This window comes from Pongo abelii, chromosome 9 (assembly GCF_028885655.2).
Source record: "Pongo abelii isolate AG06213 chromosome 9, NHGRI_mPonAbe1-v2.0_pri, whole genome shotgun sequence".
NCBI lineage: Eukaryota > Metazoa > Chordata > Mammalia > Primates > Hominidae > Pongo > Pongo abelii.
In genome coordinates this window covers 69,612,985-69,635,899 of record NC_071994.2, presented here as the reverse complement: position 1 = coordinate 69,635,899, position 22,915 = coordinate 69,612,985, and the positions used below count along the sequence as shown (strand labels likewise).

Here is a 22,915-nt window from a genome sequence, read left to right as displayed (position 1 = left end):
TGGGTGAAATGATTTATTTTTGCATTTGGGTTTCTTCTAAATTTCTCTCTGTCCAGGAAGTCCACACTGTCACCCAAGGATTGACTGATTCCTCCTCATCCCTTTAGTCTCTCAGTGTGTGGCAGGACAGACTATGCACCTGCTTCAGGTATGCAACCTGCTATAGTTCTCTGCTCACCTGTGTGGAAATGTGTCCATTAGGCTTTCATGAATCCTTTATTCTTGGTTCATTGCATACACACGTGTGATTTTCATGTTGTCTAGGTTTTTCTTGTTACCATGTGATTAAAGGTTTTCCACATCCTTCTACATCCTAATTCAGAGATGCAAGTCCCACTGTGATTAATTTATAAATATTAAACCAATCTAGATTTCCTGAAAAAAATCCAACTTGGGTTGCTTTTTTATCCATTTTGTTATTACTGGAGTTGATTTGCTATATTATTTAGGATATTTGCGTCTATGTTCATGAGAGAGTTTTGCCTGTGGTTTTTCATTCTTGAAATTTTCAGGTTGGGATATCAAAATATAAGAATGATTTGGAAAGAGTTTCTTTGATGCCTTTGCTCAGAAGAACTTTTTACAGGACTGATGCTATTTATGTCCTAGATATTTGGAAGGAATCAATATTGCAGCCATTTGAGCCTTCCACTTTTGTGGAAAAGTTTTTTCCTACAAGGCTCATTTCCTTTAACAAATATTTAGTTTTTCAATTTCTTTCTAATGTCATTTTTGGTAAGATATTCATAATAGTTTACCTGTTGATTCATGCTTTAAAATTATATCTTTTTACTTCTTATGTTCTTCAAGATCTGCAATGTCACCTTTTCATTTCTGATGTTTGTAATTGCTATATTTTTATTAATGTCTTATTAGACTTTTATCAATTCTGTTAGCATTTTCAAAGAATGAAATTCTTGACTTGTGTTTTTCTGTATTGTACATGAATTTTCTATTTCATAAATTTTTATACATCTTTATTATCTTCATCTTTATTTCTTTGGGTTTAATTTAGTGTTCATTATCTAAACTCTTGAGAAAAATACTTAGATCATTGTTTTCAGCCTGTATTTTGCAATATATCATGTAAAAGATGGCTATAAATTTCCTTCTAGTCATTACCTTGGCTGATTTAATGTGCTATATTTTAGTTATTTAATTGAATGTATCTGATTTTTATCATGATTTCTTGTTTAACTTTTGTATCATTAACAAATGCATTGCTTATTTCCCAAAATGTTGGGACTGTTTAAGTTACACTTTTGCTAGAGGACATATTCTAAAAGATTTAAAGACCTAAAAAAAACCTCAAACTCAATTTGTGGCTCCATATACAATTGGTTTTTAAAAAACATTTCATGTGTAATTATAACAAATGTATTCTGCTGGTATTTGATGTAGTATTACATACATTCCAATGGTATTAAATTTAATTGCAGATTTCAAATCCACATTCTTACTGAGTTTTGTCAGTTTCTGTCACTTATGAGGTTTGTGAAAAGCCTGCAATTATCTTTTTAAATAAAATTTTCCTTTAATTCTATCAGTTTTTATGATTTCTATATTTTGAAGCTTTATTGCTTTGTACAAATAAATCTACATATGTTTTTCTGGATGATTAAATCTTTTATCAATATAAATGCTCCCCTTCATCTCTATAACTATATATTGCCTTCGAGGCCATTGGTATAGCTACTCCAGTTTTGGGGGGTTAATGTTTACATTGCATATGTTTTTCTATCCTTTTTATTTTTATTTTTCATATATTTCATAAATATATATAAGCCAGATGACTTTAATGTTTATTTCTTACAAATAATTACCAAGAAATGGCATACATATATATAATTCCACAAGAATTTTTATATACTTACACATTTAGATTTATTTTTTCAACTAGTCTTCATTCTTTATTGTTTTTTCATGTTTTCTATATAAATAATTTCCTTCTGCCTGAGTAACTTTCTTAAGTATTTTCTTTTAGTACAGTTATGCTGGCCACAAATTCTCCAAGGTTTGTTTGTCTCAAAATGTTTTATTTTGCCATAATTTTAAAGGATATTTTTGCTGGGTATAGAATTATAACTCGGAAGGCTTTTTTCTTTTAGCAGCTTAACTATGTAATTACATTGTTTTCTGGTTTCTATGGATTCTATTCAGAAATCACTTGTTAGTTTTATTATTACTCTTTTGAAAGTGAAATGTTTTTTCTCCTTTGATTGCTTTTAAGATTGTTATTCTTTGTCTTTCATTTTTAATAGTTTGACTAAAATGTAAATGTAAGTTTCTTTGTGTTCATCTTAATTGGTTTTAGTGGTGTTTTGTGAATCTATGAGTTGATTTATTTTAATGTCCCCAAATTTATTTCAAAATTCTAAATTTATGTATTTTTTCCCATTATTTCCTTTCCTTTCCTTTTGGAACTCTAAATCTATAGATATTAGAGTTTTGTACAAATTTTAACATATCGGCCAGGCACAGTGGCTCATGCATGTAATCCCAGCACTTTGGGAGGCCGAGGCGGGCGGATCAGAAGGTCAGGAGATTGAGACCATCCTGGCTAACACGGTGAAACCCTGTCTCTACTAAAAATACAAAAATAATTAGCCGGGCCTGGTAGTGGGCGCCTGTAGTCCCAGCTACTCAGGAGGCTGAGGTGGGAGAATGGCGTGAACCCGGGAGGCGCAACTTGCAGTGAGCCGAGATAGCGCCACTGCACTCCAGCCTGGGTGACAGAGCGAGACTCTGTCTCAATAAATAAATTAATTAATTAATTAAAATTTAAACATATCTTATGCTCTTTTCCTCACATTCTATTTTCTCTTCATGTTTCTGACTATATATTTTCTACTGACCTTTATTACAGTTCACTAATCCTCCCTTTATTGTGTGTCATCTGCTGTTTAATTCGTCTATTGAGTTCCCAATTTCAGTTATTGCTTATTTCATTTTTTTTTTATAGATTTGGCTTCTCTGCTGAACTGAGATTCTTTAAGGAATCCCAATGGAATGCTTGATGTTTTTACAAGGACATCTCTTTGACAGACTCTGAAATTTAACTTTTGTATTCTCAGCTTCATAAGATTGCTTAAATCTCTAATTATCTATTTAGCTTCATAGATGCTTTTTAAAATTTTCTTCACCTTTCCCTTTGTGTAGCTTCAGAATCTGCAAGTGCCTTCAGAACAAAAAGGCTTACATCTCTCTGATATTCATTTCTCTAGGGTATTAGTTTCTCCTCTTCTTCTATCCATAGTATTATTAAACTAATTTTTATCTACTTTGTCCCATGAGGCTGCCAACTAAAAATCACTACTTTCTGCTTTGTCTCTCAGTCTCAGGCTGCGAGGAAATGTGACAGAGAATCTCAAGTTCACCTCAATCTGTTTTTCCTCTTTTTGTAAGATTTTGGCTCCTCCAAAGCCTTCTTGCTTTGGTTGCTTTCTAATGCCTTAAAACAGTTTTTGTCTTTAGTTTTAGCAAGCACATATGTATTCTTGGCAGGAGTATCATTCTGATAAAAGCTACTCCATTATAGCATGTTTTGACAAATAGAAAAATCTTGGCCAACATGATTAAAAAGAATAAGAGAAAACAAACTATGCAAATGACTTACGTGACATAGAAGTAGATTAATTTTTATTTAATCTTATGCAGTTACAACAGTACATTTTTAAAACTATAGGAAATGTTTTATGTTCTACTATAATGTAAATTAACAAACTTTAAAAATAAATTAAAAATCTGAGGAGACATTGAGAAATTTTGGGATGTGTGTGTTTATTCTACACAGAGATTTATAAAGTAGAAATATATTGTCTCTGCATTTCTAACTAACCAATTATAAATCTTGTGGAAGGAAAATAGTATTATAAATTTATATCTCTTTCAATGCTTTTCCTTTATAATTATGTAGATACTTTTAAATATACATCAGTTTTTGAAAGACTTCAGGTTTAAGAGGAAAGAGCATATGCAATAACCTTCAACACTACAACGAACCTGAGAAATTATATATAGTGCTAGAACATTATATAATATTATTTAGTGTATCAACATATACAAACTTAGAGCAAACTTAATTATAGAAACACATATATGTACATATACTATGCATATATATTTTAAAAATAGATATATGTTTTAAATGATAAATGAGTGAGTTGTGTTCCCAGATCAATGAGAAACATCTTAAAAACTCAGAGAAGTACAATCAGAATAAAGAAAAATATATCCAGAATGTGAATGTGTGCCAATAAAAGAATAATGTCAAAAACCAGTGGGCCCAACACCAGGAATGTTCACTAACAAATGTTTCAGAAGTTGAAAGGACATCAGGGCAACCAACAAATGGTTTAGCTGTGGTGCTTCAGTGGGAGCAGCTAGACTGCTTTACCAAGCTCTGCTTTTATTTATTGTTATTATTTTTATTGTAGAAATGTGGTCTTGCTATGTTGCCCAGGCTAATCTTGAACTGCTGGCTTCAAGCAATCCTTCCCGTTTGTCCTCCCCTTCCCGTTTGTCCTCCCAAAGTGTTTACCAAGCTCTTATATCACATCTCCTCCTAATGACCAAGCATCAATGACAGGATTATGTTACCCAAGCCTCATCAGCACTCTGGAGAAAAGGAGTCAAGCATGGAAGACCAGACAATAGCACACTTCCTGACTGTATGTCCTGTTCTTTTCCAACTTTAGCTAAAATCTATAAGAAAATTGATGCTTCTACATTTTGCCCTACAAGCAGAGGTTGTGGGCAATAAAGCAGAAAATATCAGCAGCAAAGATGAGCTCAAAATTGATAGTCACACAACAGATGAAAAACAACAATTCCTAAGAGGGAAACAAAATAGAACTTATACTCGAGGAAAAATGTATTCATAATATAAATTATAATTAAAGTTTTTAAAGAGATAAGGGAGATTATTATGTTCATAAAAACAAGTTTCATAAGACAAGAACAGGCAGGCATTAAAGGGAACTAGCTAATGATTATGGAAGTTAAAATAAAAATTTTGAAATTATAGCAATACAGATATTTTGCTATTGTTTAAAACAAAAATACATATTTTGCTGTTAAAAACAGCAGCCACGTTGTTCCTTAACAAAAATATTTATTAAACACACCATTTATACTTTCGGTAACTTGCTTTTTTCTTAATATTTTGTGGAATCCATGTAAATCAATTTCATTTTTTTTAATAGTTCCATAGCATTGCATACTTTGAAGGTAACATTACATTCAATGGACATTCAGGCACTTTCAAATGTTCATAGTAGTAAGATAAGTTATGTAAAGAATATTCTTCCATAAGTTTTTTACATACTCACATTTAAAAATAATTTTTTGTCATTTAAAAATATATACAAAAATATATAAAATCTATACCTCTACACATTCCTTTACTTAGCATTTGATTGCTTTGAGCAAACTTCAGACATATTATTTCTTCTATAAAATCTTAAAGGCTTCCTTAAAAACAAACAATTTAACGAAGATTTTAAAATATTACAGGTCTTGTTCAAGTAATATGAATAAAATGCTAGTGTGGGACATGTTAGGAGCAATTTATTCTCCCTGATGGAATTTGGGCAATTTTTACTCGTTAAAGCCTTTCTCTTGGATCATTCATTAGTCACAGTGAGCTTCTCAACAAGGTACATATAGATTTAAAATAATTTTTTAGGAACTGAAATGACAGCCAAAAGTAGTGATTCCTTTTTGGAATAATGAAATGAAAAGATAAATGGAATCCCTGATAATTTAGAGAATACTTTAGACATACACTTTTACATAATTATGTGTACATGCAATTTTCAATTGCTATGAATTGTCAGTGTAATTTCTCCAAACAGAAAATATACTTACGGTGATATATCCCAAGTGTATCAAACTTTGCATAAGCATAATTTTATTGCCCAGTGAAAATTGCCTAGATTCCATAGCTACTGTTGAAATATGCATCAATGGACAATATTTGTCCTGGGTCACAGATACAGAAATATTTGTCAGTTTCATCAAGGAAATTTTCAGTAGTTAAACAACTGGGATTTAAGTCAGTTACATCAAGGACATTTTCAATTGTTAAGCAACTGGTTGTTGCATAAACAGAGCTTGGTGTTTTTATATACATGACATAATTTAAAACAAGACAATTGTGAAGTGTATAGTAATATTCTCTTTGTAAAGTAATAGAACTAAAGATCCAAGATTGTATATAACTTGCTTAAGGTGCCATACACCACAAGGGGCAGAGCTGAAAACTGACAAAAGTCCATATTTCCACATACCACTTTTCTTAACATGCTATATGAACACTTATGTACCTACTCTAATTTTATTTCTATCTTTCACATATCTATATTTTTTTAAATAGAAGGTTCATTTCTGATTTGGGTCTATGTCTAAACAATAATCTTCTTATTCATGTCCTATGCCTAGTTAAGATGTCAGAACATGAGAGTTCATACTCAATTCTAGTAAAATTTATCATATGACAGTCCATTGAGATAATTCACATGTGGCATCAATGATGTATCTAAGGCTAAAATTTAATAGTGTGGTTGACTAAGAATATGGTTTTGATTATTGCATGTTCAACTTCTTATAGATTGACTATCTTGAAGAAGAAAAAATAAATTATTCTGAGAAATTACTTTAACCTCAAATTAAAGTAACTGTGAGAGCTGATATGTCTAGGGTATCTTCCCCTATCCTTGTATTATGTATTTCATTCACACCCAGGGAACATTTTTTATAATGCTGATCCATTATTTAAGTCTAATTTCCTAATTCACTTACATGTTAGTCACTAAAATTTGTGTCCCTAACTCTTCGGTTCATATCTAATTAATACTTAGTCCCTAAAAATAATACCTGGTGTCTTATTGTTTCGAGCAGTCCTTTAGGATTGAAGTGTGTGTGTGTGTGTGTGTGTGTGTGTGTGTGTGTGTGTGTGTGTGTGTGCAGAATATGCCTATTGGAGGGATCTGCAAAGTATGCAAGACATTTATTCCACAAAGATAGCCACTTTTCCAGTTGTCTACTCTCATTATATATTTAGTCACCCTGTAACTCTCCATTTCAATTATTTTAAATAGGATGTGATCCTTTACCCCAGGAAAAAGAGCATGTGTGAAAAAAAAGGTATCAAGGATTATTCCGCATTTTATGGCCTGATTGAGTGAATAGAGATCTCATTTATGAAGAACAGAAACAAAGGGGAAGAAGTAGATATAACACAGTTGGACAAGAGAGAGTAAAAATCAACAGATGTGTTCTGATGAGATATCTTTCAAGGCCGTTATAAACATCCTTGTACTTATCTCCTTGAGTACATTGGAGAATAGCTTATTTTTAATTTTTTAATTTTGGGGGTACATAGTAGGTGTTTATATTTATAGGCTACATGAGATGTTTTGATTCAGGCATGCATGTGAAATAATCATATCATGGACAATGGGGTATCCATTCCCTCAGGCATTTATCTTTTGTGTTACAAACAATCCAATTACATTCTGAGTTATCACTGACTATAGTCATCCTTTTGTGCTATCAAATAGTATGTCTTATTCATTCTTTCTATTTTTTTGTATGCATTAACCATCACCACCTCCCCCCCAGCCCTCCACTACTCCTCCCAGCTTCTGGTAACCATCCTTCTACTCTCTGTGTCCGTGAGTTCAATTGTTTTGATTTTTAACTCCCACAAGTAAGTGAGAACATGAAATGTTTCTCTTTCTGTGCCTGGATAATTTCACTTAACAGGTGATCTCCAGTCCCATTCATGTTGTTGCAAATGACAGGATCTCATTCTTTTTTTATGGCTGAATATACTCCATTGTGTATGTGTACCTCATTTTCTTTTTTTGCCTTTTATATAATTCAGTGGTACTTAGTTTATTCACATTTGTACAATCATCACCATTATGTAATTTAAGAACATTTGTATTACTCCAAAAAGCCCTGTATCTATTAGCAGTCACTTCCCATCTTTCAACTCCAACCTCCTGCCAGCCCCTGGCAAACACGAATCTTCCCATGCCTATGGATTTTCCTATTCTGGACATTTTATATGAATGGGATCTTATAACATGTGGTCTTTTGTGACTGGCTTCTTTCACTTAACATAATGTTTTTAAAGTTCATCCATGTTGTAGCATGCATCAGAATTTCATTCTTTTAAAGGCTGAATAATATTCTGTTGTATGGAATATCACATTTTGTTAGTCGGGCGTGGTTGTGCACACCTGTGGTCTCAGCTACTTGTGAAGCTGAAGCAGAAAGATCACTTGAGCCCAGGAGGTCAAAGCTGCAGTGAGCTATGACCATACCACTGCACTCCAGCCTGGGTGACAGAGTGAGACTTTGTACCTATTAAAGCAAACTTTGGGAGGCCAGGGTCGGCAGATTGTTCGAGACCAGGAGTTTGAGACCTGTCTGGGCAACATGGTAAAACCTCATCTCTACAAAAAATTTAAAAATCATCCCAGTCTGGTAGTGCATACCTGTAGTCCCAGCTACTCAGAAGGCTGATATAGGAAGATCACTGGAAGCCAGGAGGTTGAGGCTGTAGTTAACTTTTCAGAAAACAAACTTTTTGTTTCATTGATCTTTTGTATTGTTTTCTTCATTTCAATTTCATTTATCTCTGCTTTAGTTATTATTATTTCTTTTATCCTACTTTACCATTTGTCTTGCTCTTGCTTTTCTAGCTCTTTAAGATTCATCACTAGATTATTTGAAGTTTTTTTCTCTCTTTTGATGTAGGCATTTATAGCTATAAACTTCCCTCTTTGTAGTGCTTTTGCTATATCTCATAAATTTTGGTGTGTTGTGTTTCCATTATCATTTGTTTCAAGAAAGTTCTGAATTTCTTTCTTAATTTCTTCATTGACCCACTGGTCCTTCAGGAGCATACTGCTTCATTTCTATGTATTTGTATAGTTTCCAAATTTTCTCTTGCAATTAATTTCTAGTTTTATCCCACTGTGGTCAGAGAAGACCACAGTGGTCTACCCATTTCCACCCTGACATAACCCCAAGAGACTAACCTATGTGGACTGCATCAACAGACTCCCTTGCCTGTGGCTTCTGGGAGACACTGGCAGAGGAGACTGAGGCTTGGGTACTTCTCTGGCTCTTCCCCTTCTGGGTCACCTGGGTTGGCTGTGACCCTCCACCAAATGCCACAGCTCCTGACAGGTGGTCCTTTCATCCCAGCTCTCCAGGTTCTAGTAACTGCCCACATCTTTTGCCCCTCCAGGTTTTCAGCAGATCACTATCCCTGGAATATGGCATTACCTTTGAAGCTTTTCCTAAGCTCTGCCCACAATTTTATAGTCTCTTTATTACATTCTCTTCAATTATTCAGACTATTCAGCTATAACATGTTTTGTTTTGTTTTGTTTTTCTGGAAAGGGAAGGATGATTCAGAGGATAGAACCAAAAGCCCAGAGGCCAGAGCCAAGAGAGAAAGAACCTATTTAACAGGGACCATGACTGGGCCCTGATCAAGAAAATGGCAATTTGTATCCAGTTGATTTTTGTAAATGTTATGGGACAGTGATTGCTATGTGACTCTTGTATTCCCCATTTATAAACAAAAGTGTTTACTAAAGTTATCCTACCCCTGTATCAACAGTATCGGTTAAGTGTGTAGTGAGCAGATGACTTGTCTCTTTAGTTCATACGTCTTCAAGTCAAACTACAGCAGATAACTTCTTTCAAAAAATCTAACTTAAAAAGAATTTTCAGTAGATTATGTATTTTTTAAATATAAACACATTTGATTTTTTAAATTATAAATTTAACTTAATTTTATAGAGGTAATTTACTATGTGCCTCTGATTCACTATTTGATAGCTAAAAATCCACCCACTACTAACAAAAGCTCGATGCTAGTAATGATGTATGGCCAGCTATATTTCAGACCTTGAATTTCTTTTCATTACTTTATTTATGGAATATTACTGTGTCAATCGTTATAAAAAGAACAGATATCACTAGAAAATACTTTTAAGCTCTCTCTTCAGAGCCCCTTTAATCTCTTTGTTCCTGAGGCTGTAGATCAGGGGGTTTAACATGGGAATCACCACCATGTAGAACACAGACACCACCTTGTTCTGGTCAGTTGAGTAGCTGGAATTGGGCATCACATAAATGAAGGTAATTGTCCCATAGAACAGAGTGACCGCAGTGAGGTGGGAAGTGCAGGTGGAGAAGGCCTTGTGGCGACCCTCATTGGAGCGCATCTTCAGGATGGTGATGAGGATATAGATGTAGGAGACGGCTATGACACACACAGTGACCACAATGATGGAGCCGGCAGAAAATGAGGGAATGACTGCAGGGATACTGGTATCAGAACAGGAGAGTTCAAGTAAAGGAGTAAAATCACAGAAAAAATGATAGACTTGATTTGGTCCACAGAAGAATAAAGAAAGGAAGGAAAAGGTAGAGGAGGAAGCATTAAGAAAACCACCTATATAAGCCACTATGAGTAGCTGAACACAGACTTGTGTGGACATTTTGGTTGAATAAAGCAGTGGGCTGCAAATTGCCACAAAGCGATCATAGGCCATGGCAGCCAGAAGGAAGCATTCGGCTGTCCCAAAGAAAAACGCTGAACTAAGCTGGATGGCACATCCAAGATAAGAGATTGTATTTCTCTCCATGAGGAAGTTCACAAGCATGTTGGGTGTGACAGAAGATGAATAGCCCATGTCAACAAAAGCCAGGTGGCTCAGAAAAATGTACATAGGATGATCAAGCTGAGAAGAGATTCTGATAAGAATGATTGTGCTGAGATTGCCAGATATGGTCACCAGGTAGATGCATACGATAATCATGAAGAGGATGACTTGAAGGATTGGATCATCTGTTAAGCCCAATAAGATGAACTCCGTCACAGCAGTGTGATTCCCATCCTCCAGGGAATCCATGAGACAAAGTAGCTGCTGACTAAATGAACCCGTGAGGAGAACAGCACATTAAAGAAGTAAAAAATGTCGGTTTCATTTTCATTAGAAGTCATTATGAAGACATTCAACATCAGTACATTTTTCACATCAAATGATGAGTCTATGTTTTTCTTTTTTCTTTTTTTTTTTTTTGAGACGACGTCTCCCTCTGTCGCCCAGGCTGGAGTGCAGTGGCGCGATCTCGGCTCGCTGCAAGCTCCACCTCCTGGGTTCAGGCCATTCTCCTGCCTCAGCCTCCCGAGCAGCTGGGACTATAGGCACCCGCCACCGCGCCTGGCTAATTATTTTTGTATTTTAGTAGAGACGGGGTTTCACCGTGTTAGCCAAGATGGTCTCCATCTCCTGACCTCGTGATCCGCCTGCCTCAGCCTCCCAAAGTGCTGGGCTGAGTCTATGTTTTTAAAAAATTTTTTTAGCACAAACACCAGAAAACTTCCTCCAAATAATGTCTTTTTCTTACTATGTCATATTGTTTCCAAAAATGCACTTAAAGTGGCTTTAAACCCAAAGGATAAAAAATTTAAGATAGTTGAGAATAACAAAAGAGACTGGTATTTAAAAATATGTATACATATAGAGTTTTGTAATAAAGACTTCAGTAATAGCTAACATTTATTATATGTTTACTAAATGATAAGCAGAGGGCTAGGAATTTTGTCTGGTTCACTTTCCATAATATTCATTTCATTATTATTTTATGGATGCATAAACTGAATCTGAAAGAGGTTATGTAACTTGTACAAGGTTACATACCAAATGGTGGAGTTAGAATATGAACTCTAGGAAGTATGACTGCCCATTCTTTTAGTACCTATGAGGGAAGAGAGAGACCCTCTCATATTGTTTTATACTCGGTATCTGTTTTAAGAAAAAAACAAGGAAGTGAAATCAAAGACAGGCAGCCTGGCGCCAGACCCCAAACCAGGCCTGGGCCTGCCTGGCCTAAACCTAGTAGTTAAAAATCAACTCACATGAAAAAATGCTCACCATCACTGGCCATCAGAGAAATGCAAATCAAAACCACAATGAGATACCATCTCACACCAGTTAGAATGGCAATCATTAAAAAGTCAGGAAACAACAGGTGCTGGAGAGGATGTGGAGAAATAGGAACACTTTTACACTGTTGGTGGGACTGTAAACTAGTTCAACCATTGTGGAAGTCAGTGTGGCGATTCCTCAGGAATCTAGAACTAGAAATACCATTTGAGCCAGCCATCCCATTACTGGGTATATACCCAAAGGACTATAAATCATGCTGCTATAAAGACACATGCACACGTATGTTTATTGCGGCACTATTCACAATAGCAAAGACTTGGAACCAACCCAAATGTCCAACAATGATAGACTGGATTAAGAAAATGTGGCACATATACACCATGGAATACTATGCAGCCATAAAAAATGATGAGTTCATGTCCTTTGTAGGGACATGATGAAATTGGAAATCATCATTCTCAGTAAACTATCGCAAGAACAAAAAACCAAACACCACATATTCTCACTCATAGGTGGGAACTGAACAATGAGAACACATGGACACAGGAAGGGGAACATCACACTCTGGGGACTGTTGTGGGGTGGGGGGAGGGGGAAGGGATAGCTTTAGGAGATATACCTAATGCTAAATGATGAGTTAATGGGTGCAGCACACCAGCATGGCACATGTATACATATGTAACTAACCTGCACATTGTGCACATGTACCCTAAAACTTAAAGTATAATAATAATAAAATAAAATAAAATCAACTCATGACTTAGAACCCGATGTTATCCATAGATTCCAGGCATTGTATAGAAGAACACTGTGAAACTCCCTGTTCTGTTCTGTTTCACTCTGACTACCAGTGCATGAAACCCCTGTCATGTATTCCCTAGATTGCTCAATCAATCATGACGCTTTCATGTGAAATCTTTAGTGTTGTGAGCCCTTAAAGGGGACAGAAATTGTGCACTCGTGGAGCTCGGATTTTAAGACAGTAGCTTGCCGATGCTCCCAGCTGAATAAAGCCCTTCCTTCTACAACTCGGTGTCTGAGAGGTTTTGTCCACGGCTCGTCCTGCTACACCTATACAATAAATAAAGTTAAATCATTCAACATTCCTGGCAATGAGTGGATAACATTTTATCGTTTATGTCTTCTTACAGCTAATATGTAAGAGAGATACTTGGTTAGTTACGTATTTCACAACATGTATCAGTAAAATAAGCCAATTTTTTAAAAAGAAAAAGTCAATTTGTATTTAACTCTTATCAGAAGGGAATTTCTAATTAGGGTTATGAATTAGGTCACATAAATTTATTAAATATTTTAAATATATTAATAATTGAATATATTATTTTACTTTTTAAGTAGTTTGAAATATCAATGTAATCACTACGCAAAAAGTATGATTGATATTCAGTACATAAAACACATTTATTTGAACAAATCAAATAGCTTTCACTGTAACAATGTTTTCTAATTGGAGTTGTGTAGAATAAAATAATATTATTTTCAACATAATATATCATTGAGTAAAGTATAACCTAAAAATTGAAGAAGGATCACCCAACTGGTGGCCAGGTTGACACTCATCTCCAAATTTTCTAACTTTATATCCCAAGCTTTGTGTAATATGTTATTGCCTTGAAGCTAACAGCATTCAGACCTATAAACAAAGTAAGTCTTCCCACAAATATTGATAATATCTTTACATTTTGAAATACTTAATTAAAATCTTTATAACTTTAAATATCAGTAAGTGCTGAAAGCATCTTGAAAGTAGTGAGTTTATTAGCATATGGCACAGTGCAAATTCTGAATAGTGTTGAAAGACTGTGAGGGTTTCTGTCTCATGGGTAGATAAACAATCCTGATAACTGGATTATTCCTGTTTATTCACATGAAAGTGATGGTGGAAACAGAGAAATTTAGTCAAAGTTGTTCACTAGCTGATTGCTTGATTATATCTGCCTTGTTGCTGCACTGGCTTGTGAGTACAGATATAACTTTAGAGAATAAAGTGTTCTCAAATGGTAAATGAATATCAATACATCAGATTCATTAACAAAAGCTAAAGTCTTACCTCTTGAAATGAGAACTCATTCATCTTTGAGTAACAAATAAAAGCCATGGTGGTTATATAGCTATATTTTATTTTTGTTTTCCCTTGAGGAAAAGACTCTAGAGATTCAAATGTGAATTCAAAAGCCTCATGGAACATCATCATTTGCTGTAGCAGATATTGAGCAGTTCAATTCACACACAAAAACAACTAATCTTTCAAGATTCTGTCGATTCTCAAGTGGCCAATTTATTCTGTTGTCTCTAAGTGTTCATTCACAGTTCTATAACTTTGTTTAATAATTATTAGAGAGTATAATATAACAAGTTGTTTTATAAATAAATGCTGGTTTACTAAGTTTACTAAGACATTTATGATTAAGAAATATTCAATACTAAACTTCAGATGTAAAATACTAGCCTTAGCTTTATCTATTCAGTATGTGTTTATTGATAAGAATTTTTTATTGATATCTATAAGATATACCATTAAGTACCTTAGGGAAATATGAGGTAGAACTTGATGTAAAGTTAAATGTTAAATAATAAAACATTTTAATACATATACACTAATAATCAGAGCAAAACTAAGAAAATAAATGCCTTGAAAGTTTTATAAAGATGTACAAATTAAAAAGACGTAGGCCAGGCACAGTGGCTCATGCCTGTAATCCCAGTACTTTGGGAGGCCAAGGCAGGCAGATCACCTGTGGTCAGGAGTTCGAGACCAGCTTGGCCAACATGGTAAAACGCTGTCTCTACTAAAAATACAAAAACTAGCTGGGCACGGTGGCAGGCACCTGTAATCCCAGCTACTCGGGAGGCTGAGGCAGGAGAATAGCTTGAATCCAGGAGGCGGAGGCTGCAGTGAGCCAAGGTCGTGCCACTACATTCCAGCCTGGGCAACAAGAGCGGAACTCCGTCTCAAAAAAAAAAAGAAAAAAAGATGTTTGGATGATTCCCAGATAAGAAATAATCTCTCACCATTGATATCTCAAAGAGTTGTCTCTTGAGTAGTTCCTTATGGGACAGGGATACAGTGGTAGAATACAGGTATTTTCAACCCAAAGACTCAATTTTTCCCTAATTCTCTTGCTAATCCTAATTTTAGAATCTCCTATCTCAACCCCTGAAGCCCTTCTTTTGAGAAAGCAGGTTTACCACCACCAAGGTAATTAGAACCAGCATTCATTCAGAGGTTGCTTTATGCCAACAACTGTGCTTAACAGTTTACACTCATTCAATCCTTACAACGATTTTATGAGGTTTTTATTACACTTATTTTTTCAGACGAGAGAACTAAGACTGAGGAGTTCAAGCAACTTGCGATTCCATTCCACATTGTCAGTTTCCTGCTTCCAGTGCTAACCACTAAAACTCTCCACTTGAATGCTCCACATCTTATCTGAAACCTTAGACCTTTAGGAAACCATTAGAAGCCTGTTAGTCCTCATGCAAGCACATCCTGGACGTGGAAGCAGTAAATTCTCCTAAGGGCAACCCCAACCAATAATGGCTGGAATTCAATGCAAACACACTCTGCTCTGATCTTTCAAATGGACAGTTCTGGAAGGCAATATCTGGGCCTCTCATTTTTTCTTGTAGAATCAAGACACTGTTGTTACAGCTGTGACCTTGATCATACAACCAAGAAGCAGAACATCAAGGGGAGAAAGGGAATCTCTTGTTTGTAGGAATGTATGAAAATAATCTAAAATGGTAAATACCTGGTTTAATATAAAGATGTATAATATTTTTCTGGTGATCTATTGTACAGCAGTGACTATATTTAATAAAATATGCTTGAAAATTAAGAGAATAGATCTCAAATGTTTTGATCACAAAAATTTTATGTTTGTGAAGTGATGGATATGTTAATTTGCTTGATTTAATCATTTCATAATGTATGCATATGTCAAAATATTACATTGTACCCCATAAATACATACAATTTTTATGTGTTAATTATACCTCAATAAAGCTAAGGAAAAATGCTGTATTTCTCGTAATTCCTTTCAAATTCATACAAATCAGCAAATAAAAAATTATAATATTGCCTTGTGGGATATTTATGTACAGAGATGTAAGACACATGACAACTATAAAATAAAGGTGGCAGGAAGAAAATAAACATATAAGGTCTCATATTTATGTGAATTAATTAACTCTAGGTAAACTCCAAAAATTTAGAGGCATATGTTGTAATTCTGAAAGCAATCATTTAAAAAGTAACGCAAAGAGGTATGCCAAAAATGCCAATGGAAAAATGCAAATGGGCTTTTTTAAAAGTTCAAATAATCCAAAAATGCAGGAAAGGGGAAGAGAGAACAGTAACAACTGTAGTGAAAAAAAAAAATAAGGAAGAGTATCTACAAAATCTTTCAACTAACATCATTCTTAGTGGTAAAATATTAAATGACTTCCATCCACATTTGGGCAAAAGGCAAGAAGGTCCAACCTCACCCCTTCTATTCAACATTATATTAGAAGTACCAGGTATTGAAATAAGGCAATAAAAAGTAACAAAAAATATAAAGATGAAACAGGAAGAATTTAAAGTGTCCTTTGTTTCCAATTCAAGCAGGAAATTCTCAGGTATCTATGAAACAAACTAGCACTAATTTAGTAAGATCTCTGTATATAAAGGTAACATACAAAAGCAGTATTACTTTATTTCCAGCTTTATTGAGGCATGATTGATAATCAAAAATTGTATATAAGATGTTCATGATATTTAAAAAAATTTATTGATATGTAATAATAATAGAATCAAGCTAACATACTCGTCACCTCATAGTGCGCACGCGCGCGTGTGTGTGTGTGTGTGGTGAGAACACTTAATATCTCTTGTCTTACCAAATTTCAAGTACACATCATTATTACCTATAGTTACTATGCTGTACATTATTTCCCAATAACTTATTCATCTTATAACCAAAAGTGTGTACTCTTTGACCCAAATCCTCTCTTTTCTCACACACCTTCAATCCCTGGCAACCATCTTTCCACTCTGTCTTTATGAGTTTGACCACTTAAATTTCATAAGTGAGATTGTACAATATTTCTATTTCTGTGTCTGGCTTATTTAACTTAGCATAATGTTCTTGAGTTCCATTCACGTTTTTAAAAATAGTAGAATTTCTCCTTTTTATGGCTGAATGATATTCCATAGTATGTGTATGTGTGTGTACATATATTATATATAATAATATACGTTATATATTATATAAAAAGATACTATGGAATCATATATAGTATATATGTATATGTATATATGTATACATATATACTGCATATATACACACATACACATGTATCATATACATATATGTATATGTACATATATACATATATATTATACACACACATCTCATTTTCTTTATCCATTCATCCATCAATAAACACCTAGTTATTCTCATGTCTTAGTTACAGTGAATAATAAATACTGCAATGAACATGGAAATGCAGATATCTCTTGAGAAACTGATTGCAATTCTTTTGGCTATATACTTACAAGTAGGATTGCTAGATTCTATGGTAGTTCTATTTTTAGTTTTTTGAGGAATTGTTACACTATTTTCCATATTGGCCACACCAATTAACAATCCCACTAACAAGGTATAAAGGTTGCCCTTCCCCCACATCCTTGCCAATACCTGTTCATTTGTTTGGTAATAGTCATCCTAATAGGTGTGAGGTAATAACTAATAATGGTTTTAATTTATATTTCCCTGATGATTAGTGATGCTGAACATTTTTTAATACACCCATCACCCATTTGTATGAGAAATGACTGTTTTATCTCATTTCTTTCTTTCTTTCTTTCTTTTTTTTTTTTTAGATGGAGTCTCACTCTGTTGCCCAGGCTGGAGTGCAGTGGTGTGATCTCAGCTCACTGCAACCTCCGCCTCCCAGGTTCAAGCCATTCTCCTGCCTTAGCCTCCCAAGTAGCTGGGATTACAGGCATGCGCCACCACACCCAACTAATTTTTGTATTTTTAGTAGAGACAGGGTTTCACCATGTTTCTGGTTTCAAACTCCTGACCTCAAGTGATCTGCCCGCCTCAGCCTCCCAAGTGCTGGGACTACAGGCATGAGCCACTGTGCCCAGGCTTTTCTCCCATTTCATTAGTTGTCTCCTTATTCTGCTGATTTTTCCCTTTGCCATGCTGAAACTTTTTAGTTTTACGTAATTCCATTTATCTATTTTTGCTTTTGTTGTTTGTGCTTTGGGGGTCATATCCAAAAACTCATTGACCAGACCAATGTCATGGAGATTTTCTCCTATGTTTTAATCTAGTAGTTTTAGAGTTTTAGGTCTTATGTTTAAGTCTTTAATCCATTTGAGGTAATTTTTGTATACAGTGTGAGACAAGGGTCTCTCCCCAGATTTGGGAAGTTTTCAGCCATAATTTCTTACAGTAAACTTTTTGCCCCATTCTCTCTCTCTTTCCGTTTTGGAACTCCCCTAATACAAAGTTAGCTCTCTTGATAGTGTTCCACATAACCCAAAGACTTCTTCTTTTTTTTAGTCTTTTCCTTTTTTCTCCTCTGATAATTTCAAATGACCTGTCTGATTTTACTGATTTTTTCTTCTTCTTGAGTGAGTCTGCTGTTGAAGAACTCTACTGCATTTTTTAATTCAGTCATTGTATTTTTAGCTCAAAATTTGTTTCTTTTAATGTTTTCCTATCTCTTGAATTCTTTTTTCCTTATTTTGTTAAATTGTTTATCTGTATTCTTTTCTAGTCCCTGAATTTCATTAGAACAATTATTTCAAATTCTTTTTCAGTCAACTTGTGGATCTCCATTTTTTTGAGGACAATTACTGGAAGTTTATTGTGTTCTTTTGGTGGCGTCATGTTTTCCTGATTCTCTGTGATTCTCGTAACTTTGTGTAGGTGTCTATGCATTTGAAGAAGCAGTCATCCCCTCCAAAATTCATGAACTGACTTTTAAAAGTAAAGACCTTCACCTGCAGGGGCTAGACCTACTGGAATGCATGAGGTACCAAATGAAGGGGCATATGGTGACTGTGGGTCTCAGTGTATACGGTGTCTGATTGACTCAGATAGCTGGGGTTGGCAACCTTGGTAACTATGTGGTCCTTGGTGATGAGAGCTGAAGAAGGGCCACAGTCACTGTGAGGTGCTCCTTCAAGTTGGTGAAGTTTCACTCCCTACCAAATATGAAAAATACAAAAGTGGTAGAAAAAGGCCTAAAGCAGGAGTGTGACATTGCAGAATACAAAACAGACAGTGGTTCAAGATGGGAGAGGGTAGGTACTGTTGATAGTTCATTATTTTGTTTTTGTTGTTGTTTTGTTTTGTTTTTCACTATCTTTAGTCACTAGATATACTTTATTATTTTTAAATTTTGAGTGTGTATAAAAAAGTATAAGCAGTCTTTATTCCTGTATATTTATTAAGACTATATTATGACAAGTTCTGCAAAAGCAGAACCTTACCAATTCAAATGTGTGTGATTTAGTAAAAGAGTGATCTCAGGAGAAAACTAAGAGTGAGAGAGAAGCAGGACAAAGCATGGGAATATGCCAGAGAAAGATGTGGAGTCAGCTGAAAGTAGCTTCAGTCTGATTCCCCAGGAAGTACTGGAGCATGATTGGCACTTTGGAGTGGTTCTAGCTTGCAACAATAGTACATTTCTGCCATTGTTTTAAAATCACCATATCATTCTGTTGTTGGCTATGGGCCACCCTGGGTGTGAGGGCATGCACTCCCAGCTATTTCCAGTCACTTATCTTCCTTTTGGCTAAGAGCAATTCTCAAAAGAGAGGTTTATATATGTTAGAAGCTGGCTCTTGAAGAAGCTTGGGGATGTATTTACTGCTGTGGTAAGGGAGATCCAGGAAAGGCACTAAAATGTCTGCTTAGTTTCAACAAGTCTTATTTATTATGTACAGCTACCTACACTGTTACACTGACTCTGTTAGCATTGGTGTTCTGGTACCCAATGCAAGTTACCCAAAGTAAGTGCCTCCCCTTATAGAATTCCTTCTTCATGACGACAATTTCTGTCTCGGTTTTTATATATTATGCTAGGGGTTTCTTGGATGATGTGGCATTTGTTCTGAACCTTGAAGAATGAGCAAGATTTCAGATGGGTGAAATCAAGAATAGAGATTTTTCAGACAGAAGGAACAGAAAACAGAAGAGGAAAATGCAGAATTTGATTAGAATATAGTGCATTGGTTTGTCTGATGTATTGAGATGATGAGAACAGATATTGGAGACAAGACTTGATAATGCATTAGGTAGAAGATTGTTATAGATAGCAAAGACCCTGAGGGACAATCTGATGACAGGGGCAATTTGAAGCCACCTGTGGATATTACAGATGGCAGTGCAGTAACTGGAGGTTTGGATAATAGTGGATATTCCTTTTCAGCAAGGTCTTCTACAGCAAAGTTGCCCCATGAGAAAAAAAATCACAGTTATCATACTGTGTGTTTGTTTTCTTCTTACCTTCTTTCTTTTGTTTCCCAAGTCAATAGCTTCTAATGATGACCCATTCCCTTGCCCTGTGAATAAGGTTGAAGAAAACTGGGAGACTTCGCAAATTTTCAGAATCATAAAATAAACGCTATTGTTCAGGAAGTAAAATATGCCCAAAGGCATCCTCTACATTCTAAGGTATATTTTTAACAAGTTGAATTTCAATCATTTCTACTGTTATTCAGAAGAACAGGAGCAAATGTTGTTGAAAAGCCCCTATGGTGTGTGAGGATTTAAGAAAACATATTTGTGAGCATCACATAGAGTGATATAGAGGTCAAGACTTGTGGTATCTAAATCAGTAGTTGCAAGATAGTGGTCTCAGTGGTCCCAGGACTCTCATTAAAATCTTCATGGTTCTGAGCTCCATTCCAAGAAATGAAGATGACACTATGTTTTACGTATAGGTGACTCTAAATTCAGAGGGGACTGATCACAGGCATTCAAGGGGAAAAGTTGCTTTAACACTTACCCTTGAATGATGAGATAAGTGAAATGACAGGAAGAACTGCAGAAAGCCGCACCTGAGTTGTGAGACTGAACATTATTCCTACAGCTTAAGTACTTCATGATTTTAAGAAACTGGAAGGTGATTCTCCTTCTTTAGAAGGTAGCAATTTTAGAGTTTGGGATTTTTTTGATTTACTTTTTATAATGTACATCATTTCATTCTATATGTTCTAATAATCAAGTATCTGTGGGTGTTTATAGCCTGTTAGAAATTGAAGTATTTTGAATATTCTACTATTCTTTAGTAGTACTGAAGAAACTATGAGCACAGACAGCTGGAAATTAAGAATGTTGTCTGTTTCTTATTGTTGGTAAAGAGAGAACCCAGAAAACTGCATGAGGAGGGCTTTGAAGAACTAAAAACAGAGACCAGGATGGCAAACTCAAGGCAAAAGCCAGGTATAGAAAGAGGGTAAGACTTGGGCAAACCAAACAGAAAGGCTGACACAATGTTAGGGGCATCTTGTTCACCAGAAGCTGCCAGGGTCATTGGGAAGGAAGCAGGTAATGTCATATGGACATACCTTTTGTCATTACTATACTTAAATAATGAGGAAAGCAGACTTTACCATCAACATATGTGAAAAGTATCACAAAAGTCAAATGCTCCCAACAAACATCACTGAGAAAGATTGTGCAAACTATACATATCCTGATATCCTGGAGATTTTCTCCTTGGAGATGCTTGCCAAGAACTTGTGGGTGTGTGTGTATGTGGAAATATATTCTTTGATAAAGCTCTCCTAGTGACTCTAATATGACCATTTATAAGTCAAGCGTGATTTAATGTTATAGCAAATAAGGGGAGTGTCCAGAATGTAAAAATGATAATTTCTTTCTCCTAGGCTCTAAGAAACCACTGCTGAAGTTTTCAGAACTTCTTTGTTTGTTTTCGATGTTATTCAACATTCATTAGTACAATTAGGCAAGCATTTAGAAAGCACCTATTGCATTCACATTGCTAGGCGACAAGATACTTAAAATCCACTTATAAAGCAGCCAACTATCTTTAGTGCATGTCTAAATAAAATAAATGTGAAAGAGCTCAAACAATGTATTGGGGAGGAATTAATAAATGAAGTAATAATCATGGAATAATCATGGAAGACTTTCTGGAGAATATGAGATCCTATTTTATCCTATAGCCATCGAACTAACCTTAGTCAAAGCCAACATTGCGCTCAGCTTAGGCTGAAAGTTGGGGGACACAAAATTTTACACAGGTCTTTGTCCTGTCTAGTATAGAAGCCAAGCTTGTAAAAAATGTCTTATTACAATAAAATGGTATCTGAATCTAAAAGGTGAATAACATAGCTAGGCAAATTTAGAGAGTCTTCTGAGAAGTGACAAATTTTCATTTTGAGAAAGCTATGTTTTTAGGAGGCAGAGAAGGGCAGGAAAGACATTGCAACTTAGAGAAAATAACATGGATATAGTAGAAGAGCCCCAAAAGGACATGCTATATTTGGGAAATAGTGGGATGTTTCTTTTGTAGGAGAAGTTGGCGGTAGGAAATGAGGATAGACAGGTAAGATCTTGAAGCCATGCTAGGTGGAATTCCCCTTTGAATCAACTAGCTACACATGTAGTTCTCTAGACTCTCACTGCCTTGCTGTAAATATGCCACGCACATACATTACCACCTATTTCACTTTTGGCAAATCAGGTACCTCTCTGAGCCACAATTTCCTAATTGCAAATAAGATTATTGTAATAGTACTTATATCTTAGGGTAGCTATGAGTATATACAAGACTATGTAACCAAAACATATAATAAAGAGTATAAGTTATTAGTATTATCTAGCTTGTAGGCAAAAGGGATCCAAAAGACATCTATAATGAGGAGACATAGCATG

At 35.1% G+C, this 22,915-nt stretch overlaps 1 protein-coding gene and 1 long non-coding RNA gene across 5 annotated transcripts in view; one reads left to right on the top strand and one right to left on the bottom strand.

Annotated features, from left to right (window-relative positions):
- The window catches only part of LOC129048701 (uncharacterized), a 196,960-nt gene that overhangs the window by 42,931 nt on the left and 131,114 nt on the right, over positions 1-22,915 (top strand). For 2 of the 4 annotated variants that reach the window (XR_010135489.1, XR_010135485.1), the window contains one exon: positions 15,324-15,959. The exons of the other annotated variants lie outside the window; for them this stretch is intronic. This is a non-coding gene — a long non-coding RNA (uncharacterized LOC129048701). Of the gene's footprint in view, positions 1-15,323; positions 15,960-22,915 lie in introns of those variants that run through there. 4 annotated transcript variants of the gene reach the window in all.
- On the bottom strand, positions 10,005-10,943 carry LOC100433933 (olfactory receptor 5P76). Its single transcript, XM_009246681.3, has one exon. The coding sequence runs from the start codon at positions 10,941-10,943 to the stop codon at positions 10,005-10,007; it is 939 nt and encodes a 312-aa protein (XP_009244956.3).

What these genes read in the sequence shown, in the direction of transcription:
- LOC100433933 (XM_009246681.3), bottom strand. Translation starts at nt 10,943, where the DNA reads ATGGATTCCCTGGAGGATGGGAATCACACTGCTGTGACGGAGTTCATC.